At 54.9% G+C, this 7,130-nt stretch overlaps 1 protein-coding gene across 1 annotated transcript in view; it reads left to right on the top strand.

Annotated features, from left to right (window-relative positions):
- The first annotated feature begins 226 nt into the window (after nt 1-226).
- SAMD11 (sterile alpha motif domain containing 11) overlaps nt 227-7,130 on the top strand; it is a 77,252-nt gene continuing 70,348 nt past the window's right edge. Inside the window, exons 1-2 of the mRNA XM_053962809.1 lie at nt 227-306; nt 645-736. Of these exons, the coding sequence (XP_053818784.1) occupies nt 665-736 (72 nt within the window). The 5' untranslated portion in view covers nt 227-306; nt 645-664. The remainder of the gene's footprint in view (nt 307-644; nt 737-7,130) is intronic.

Below are 7,130 nucleotides of genomic sequence, written 5' to 3'. Positions count from 1 at the left end.
CCGCAGTCGCGGCTCCGCGGCGGAGCTGCTGCTGCGGGCGGCAGGTGGAGAGCGGGGCCGGGGGGGGGAGCGGCGGGGGCGGGCGGGCAGAGCCCGGGCGGCACGTAATGAGCTGAGAGCTGGAGGTGGCAGCCCGGGGGGCTGAGGAGCGATTAGGAGGTGACTGACACCTCGCCTCGGTTATTGATCTCCAGGGAGCGGGGGCAGCGCTTCGGGGCCGCGCTAATTGTCGCCGCCTCGCGCGTCGCGCCCGTCTCTTTTATGGCTGGGCTCCTGCTGCCGTCGGGAAGCCTCAGTCGCTCCGGGGTGAGTCAGGAGGAGCGGACGGGAGGAGCAGCGGGAGGTGCCCGGGGCCGTGCCCGGTGCGGGGGCTGCGGGAGCGCCTCCGGCCGCGGCGGCACCGAGCCCGGCGGGGCTGCGGGGGTTGTGCCCGGCTCCCGTGCCCGGCTCCCCTCCGCGGGGACCTGCGGGGGAGAAACTTGGCTGCAGGGGCAGGCGGGGATGGGTGCTGGTAGGCAGGCAAGGGCTGTTTGCACGGGAGCAGACGCGTGCCTCCCCCTCCCCCCTTCCCTAAATACTTTCCTTTTATAAACGTGCTGATTCTTTTTCTTCTTCTTCTGCTTTTTCTTCTCCTCTGCATATAGGGAAAAGTTTGAAGACTCTTATGTCCAAAGGAATCTTACAGGTACATCCTCCAATCTGTGATTGCCCTGGGTGTCGAATTTCGTCTCCAGTGGTAAGATTATTGTTAAACTATGTGCTTTAGTTAAGACATCTTCCCTCTCCTCTGCCTCCTAACCTTAAAAAAAAAAAAAAAAAAAATCCTTTTGCTTCTATGCTCGTGGAACCGTGATCTGTGAGGGTCATGGAGGCTGCCAGAGCCCTGCCTGCACTGCGAGGGTTCCAGCAGCGTTAGAGAGGAGCCTGGAAGCAGAGCAGACGGGAAGAGCAGTGTTTGACCTGGAGGAAGCAGCACTCGGTGGGAATTTTTGGTTTTCAGGGGGAGCTGCGTGTGCGCAGAGGCAAATCATGGAGGAGCCTCTTCCGTGTTCCCACCCCTTGGTTTCTGTGCATTGTTGCACAGGTGTGAACGTGGCTAAATAAAGCAGAAAGGAAATGTAATTGTGCCCACGAGTTAGAGTAGGCACGGTTTCTAACCATCAGCTAGGTGAAGTGCATGAGGAACAACTCAAAGGCTGACAACTTGAGCATCGTTCATGGCATAGATCAGTTATGGCTTTTATAGTTCTTTCCTTCCCAGCTTTTGGGTTCCTTGTGCATTCTTGCTTTATCCTGAGACTTCCAAAATCTCTCATCAGCATTTTCGTGGGAAAGATGTTGATGGTATAAATAAAAGGTGACTGAAATCGTAGTAAAGTAAGGCCTTAAAGCAGTTCATTGTGTGTAAAAATAACCATGAAGTACAATAACATCTAACTGGGAAGGCAGAGCTGTTGGTTTGGGCAACTGAAGCTGCTCTTGGTCTGAAAGAACAACGACTTAAAACATTGCCAGTAGCACTGTGGAAACAAATACAGGTGGAAATTTATGTGTTTTTATCCACTGGAAATCAACCGTTTTTGATTTTGTTGCTTATGCTTGAGTGGACAGTGTGTGTTCAGGTGCAGAGTCTCTGTGACTGGAAATGACAGAGCTGGGAGTTCCAGTCCTTCCTGCGTGGTGTCTCTGTGCGTGCATGGCTGTGTTACAGATTCCCACGGGAAGGGGCTGGAGCAATAACCAACATTATTGGTTATTGGGGAGATGTGTCCTGCCTGTGTGGCAGCAGCCACCCCACAGCATTGCCTGGCATTTGACCCCAGGTGTGCTGAAACCTGGCTCTTCCCAGCTCCTGGAGCTGGTGGGACAGAGTGAGGTGGTGTAAGCAGCTCTCTCCAGCTGGGAGTTTTGTCTGTGTTGTCAGTTGTGTGGCCCAGAGCCAAAAACCTGCCGGTGGCAGGGATGTGCTGCTGTTGTGGGGATGCTGAGAAGTGCCTGGCCAGGTGATGCTGTCTGCTGGATGTTTTCTGGGCTAGCAGTAGCCAAAAGGTCATGATGCACTTTCCTAGCAGCAGCATTTTCAGGAGTTGTGCAGGGCTAGGTGCGTTTCCAGATGGGAAGACAGCTGTGCATGAAACCAGTGCCTGGCACAGCCTTTGAGAACTGGGTTTGGAAAGTACAGATAGAGGGGGAAAAAGAGGTTGGTGCAGTTTTGGGCAAGGAGAAATAAATATTTCTGGACTTGCCTCCCACTGCTTCCCCAGCTGGGAAAGGTGTTTTGGATGTGAGAATTGGCACGGCAAGGCCAGAGCCCAGTGAGGGGTTCTGTCAGAGCTGTTTCTCAATGCTCCCTGCACTTTCTGTGCTGTACTTAGCACATGTCCCCGACCAAAGGACAGTTCCACATTTTGGACCTGAAGTCTTTTGGTAGCGCTTTGTGGTAGCTGCATCCACTGCACGTCCAGAGCAGTCACACAAGGAGGAGGATTAGGAATTGGGCATGGTTTATATTTCCCCATTTAGTGATTGCCCATTCGAGCACCAAGCTGAGCTGAGATCCAAGGGCTGATTCTCCTCAAAAGCAGAAATGCTTTATATTTTATAGTGCAGCTGATAGAGACTTGCAATGCCTGGTCCTTGTGTGATCCGGTGGGGGTGTGGCGACGGGGAGCTGATCCTGTCTGCAGCTGGTTCCACTGCTCTGAAATCAGTCCTCGGACAGCGGGAACAGGCCGGGAAAATTCAAGCAGTGCCTCTGGCCAGGAGCAAGGCAGCCGCCTTTAGGGGTCTGCGCCTCTGTCCATCTGCTCCGCACAGGCAGCAAAGGCAGCGCTCCAGGGCTGAGCCCGGCTGTCCCTGCGGAGCGGTGACCCGCAGTGTCCCGTGCCAGCCCCGAGCAGCCCGGCGGCAGCGCCGGCGGCTCCGAGCCCTGCCCGGGTCCCGCCCGCGGTCGCGGGGAGAGAGAGGAGGGGTCGGTCTGGAGAGGAAATTGCAGCGAGCCGCAGCCCCCGGGCTGGCAGCGCCCCCGGGCCGGGCTGAGCCCTCCCCGCTCCCCGCAGGGCTCCGAGCCCCGCTTCCCCCCGGTGCCCCCCGGCCGCCGCTGGCGCCGCGTCCCCCGCCCGTGACCCGGAGGGGCCGGGGCTCGGCGCCCGCCCCCCGCCGCCCGCGCTGCTCGTTTGCTGCAGCTGCAGACGGGGCCGGCGCCGGGCCCCGCTCCGCCACCGACCGCCGGTTTCCTGCGCGGCTCGGGGGGAGCGGCCCCGCCGGCGCCTCCTCCCCCGGGCCGCCCCCGCGCCGCCGGCCATCCCTCCATCCGTCCCTCTATTCATCCGTCCCTCTATTCATCCGTCCCTCCATCCGTCCCTCCATCCATCATCCATCCATCCATCCATCCATCCATCCATCCATCCATCCATCCATCCATCCATCCATCCATCCCTCCATCCCTCCATCCCTCCATCCCTCCATCCCTCCATCCCTCCATCCCTCCATCCCTCCATTTCTCCATTCATTTCTCCATCCCTCTATCCCTCCCTCCATCCCTCCCTGCACGCTGGGATGCAGGAAGGGCTGAGAGCCTTTCCCAGGGCCAAGGTGCAGGCACAGCCGTGGGGAAGCAGGGTCTGCCCCTGGCCTCTGTTCCTTCAGAGGTTTTTGCCATCTGGACGGCAGAATGGCACAGGTCCCTTCAGTCTGGGGAGGCACGGGGTGCCAAACCTTCCCAGAGTGAGCTGCCAGATGTGAACAGGGCTCTCCCCCCACATTTGTACTTGTCAGTTTGGGGCAGGCACAGTTCATCTTGGAGCCCTGGATGGATTGCAGTCTGCTCTGGTGAAACCCATTCCCTGCAGGGTTCCCTCTGCTCCAAACCCTGCCCTGCATTCTCTCCATCTCCGCTGCCAGCCCGCAGCCAGGGCTGGAAGGGGCAGTGGGCTCCTACAGCCAGGGGGAGGGGAGAACAGCTCTGAAATCCTTACTATGAACCAAAATACCTCAGATTTGTCAAGTCCAGCATCACACGTCCAGGACAGCAGTGGAAGGACATGCCTAAACACTGGATTGTTTCCCTTACCAGACAGAGCGTGGCTCTTGCTGTGTTTTCCATTCTCGTAGTGCTGCCTCTGAAAGGGAGTTAGGGCTGGAGGCTGGCTGCTCCTCATGCTCGTTTCCCACGGTTTTTTGGACAGGGTGTCTGTTTCAAAGTGGCCCATACAGAGTTCAGGATTTGGGGCACAGGTAGAGAAGGAACGACCCATTTCCCCAGAGCCGTTGTGACACGGCCACATTCACACAAACCAAAAAGAGCAGTAGGTGACGTTTGGGTTTCTGCCCCATGTCCATCCCATGCAGAGACACGGGGTGGGTGTGCATGGCTGGGGCACTGACAGTGGCAATTGCTGGGGCCGTGTTTTGCTCTTGGTTTGATTTATATGTGATTCCTTTTATTTGCTGCTTTTTGCTTTCCGTCATCGTGGTTGTTGTTTTCCTTTGCTGCCCTGGGGTTCAGGTGTCAGTCCAAGACTTTGTCAGGGATGGAAAGAGGAACTATCTGCTACTTCAAAAATGCCAGTAATGAGCAAAATCTGTTGTTTGGCCCTGAGGTTTCTGAGCCTTCTCCTGGTCCCTGTTTTGGGTGGAAGGCAGCTCCATGTGACCCCAAAGAGTGGCTTTGTGTCACTCGTGGTGCTGGGCTCCTTTCTGCCCTTCCCTGGTGTTCCCCTCCTGGCTGCTCCACAGTTTCCTTGGAGAGCACCTGGGCAAGGAAAGGAGATCCCTGGGCTACTGAGCGTGGTGGGATCCAAATTCAGAGGCTTTCACCAAAAGGGGAATCTCCCACACCGGGCACGAGTCTTCCAGGAGAACTTTCCTATGGTAAGAGGACTTTGCCTGCTGGAGAATTTCCTTGGCTGCCTGCAGAAGCAGGATTAATTCCGAAATTTCACTGTTAACTGAACAGAGTAGATTTAGGTTAATTTCTGGGCTGCCGTGGGCTTAGGGATGGGAGCTGGAGAGCGTTGGGGTTTGTGTGCAGGGGACTGTTCTCATGACTTTGCCTTTGTGTCCCTCTGGGCTGCCTCATGAATGTGGAAAAAGCCCCTCTGTAAAGCAGACTTATAAACCTCCAAATCCCCCCAAGGTCTTTGGCACAGTCTGTTGGTTTTTATTTGTGGTTTCATGCTGATTTGGCTTGTTGCTTTTAATCCAGCACATTTTAGTTCAGGTTAGTGTTTGTTGGAGGTTTTGGAGCTAGACGAGCTTTTTTTGTTTGTTTGCAGGGTTTTTTTTTTTTTGGTTGTGTTTTGTTTTTTTAAAGGACTTGGCCCGGGTGGATTTTAACCTGTGTTGCACTGCAGACTTGCAAGTTCAAGTTGAATTCTTAACAGAAGTTGATTGAAACTCGGTCAGATTTCAGCTTTATGGAGGAACTGGGGATAAGGTGAATCCTGCTCTGAAGTGGGGTGAGGGACTCCCAGAGCCCAGCCAGTGCTGGGCAGGGGTGCTGAGTTTGGGTCCAGCTCACAGGGCTCCTGTGAGAGGGCAGTGGGAACCTCTGTGCTGCTGCTGTCACAGAAAGGTCCCTAAAATCCACTGCTTTGGGGCCAGAGAGCGCTTCCAAAAGGGGATTTCCAGGGGCACACAGCTGGAAGTGGGAATCAGCGTGGCTGGGAGAGGAGCTCTGAAGTGCTCTGTGTGGTGGAAGTTGCTGCTGATGGTCCCAGCTCTGCTCCTGGGCAGGGCACGCCGCAGCTGCCACTGTCAGGGGCTGCACCAGGAGAAGGAGCAGTTATTGCTCTGTACAGAGGCAAAACAAACCCAGATCAATGGCACTGAGAGTGCCAGCACAATGCTGAAGGATTTAATTTTGTGGATTATTAAATACCCTCTGGAAAGGAAAATATTAATTGGATTGCAGGCTTGTGAGTGAACAGCGGAGAAGTAGAAGCAGCTGTGGCTTAGGAAAATAATTTTATCTTACATGAGGTTTTGAGGAGCTCCAGGGGGGTGAGGTGTGCCCTGGTGCAGGAGCTGGGGTGAAGATTTCTGCTCTTCCAGGGAGCAGTGAGGAGAGAATGGGGGTGAAAGGTCTGGTGTGATGGAAGGGCAGAGGAGGAGCCGTGTGTGAGGTCAGTGCTTGTGGAAACCAGGCCAGGGAAGAGAGGGCAAGGAAATCCCTGCTGAGCTTGGTGTGGGAGGGTTCTGTGTGGAGAGAGCAGATCTTCTCCTGGGATGCTCTAAGGCTGCACAGGGCATTCCTCACCCCACAACCAGCACAGGGTTGATTCCCTGAAGTGTCCTGGGCTCTGCTGCAGGAAAAGGCAATTTCAGAGCCCTCAGTGTGACCCAGGAAATTGGCAGCTGCAGCCAGCACTGCTGCCTGGTGCTGGAATTCTCCTCCTCTGAGGAAAAGAAAGTGAAGCCTGGGCAGAAAGACAGACAAATAAATGCAGAGGAGCAGGGGAAGCAGCATCATCTCGTTAGCGCCGTGTCAAGGGCAGTGTAAAGGTGACACAAGAGAAGTAATTTTGCTGTCAAAATTATTTAGAGATGTCATTAAACTGCTTAGGGCTGTCTCTGGTGCTTCAGGGCACAGACACCTGGTTTTAATTTGCACTGCTCTGTGTCCAGACTCGCTGGCCTGGCTCAAAGGGAGCGGTGCTGGTGGCAAAAGGCTTCAGTGAGCTGGGAGCTGGAAGGCAAAGGGTGGCCAGGAGCAGGATGAACCCCCTCATAAACTTTGTTAATTTAAAACTATCACCCAGCTCAGCTCTGCAGGGATGATGAACTTTCCAGAGTGCTCGTTCTGGTTCAGTTATGGGACAGGGAGAGCAGAGAGCAGTTTCCTGCTGGGAACCTGCTGGAGGTGTCCAGGGCCAGGTGGGACAGGGCTTGGAGCAGCCTGGGATGGGGGAAGGTGTCCCTGCCATGGCAGGGGGTGCAATTTAAGGTTCCTTCCAAGCCAAACCAGTCTGGGGTTTCATGATTGGCCCTGGACTTTGGAGTAGAAATCCCCTCTGTTTTTATTTAATTACTGCTTTGCCAAAATACTACGCTTAAAAAAAATCACTTTGTTTGCGCTCTGTTTTTTCTTTTTTTTTTTACCTCATTTGTGAGTTTTGTTTACCTTTTGT

Source organism: Vidua chalybeata, chromosome 22 (assembly GCF_026979565.1).
Source record: "Vidua chalybeata isolate OUT-0048 chromosome 22, bVidCha1 merged haplotype, whole genome shotgun sequence".
Classification (NCBI taxonomy): Eukaryota; Metazoa; Chordata; class Aves; order Passeriformes; family Viduidae; genus Vidua; species Vidua chalybeata.
Note: the sequence above shows the minus strand (reverse complement) of the source record. Positions and strands in the feature narration are given on the sequence as shown.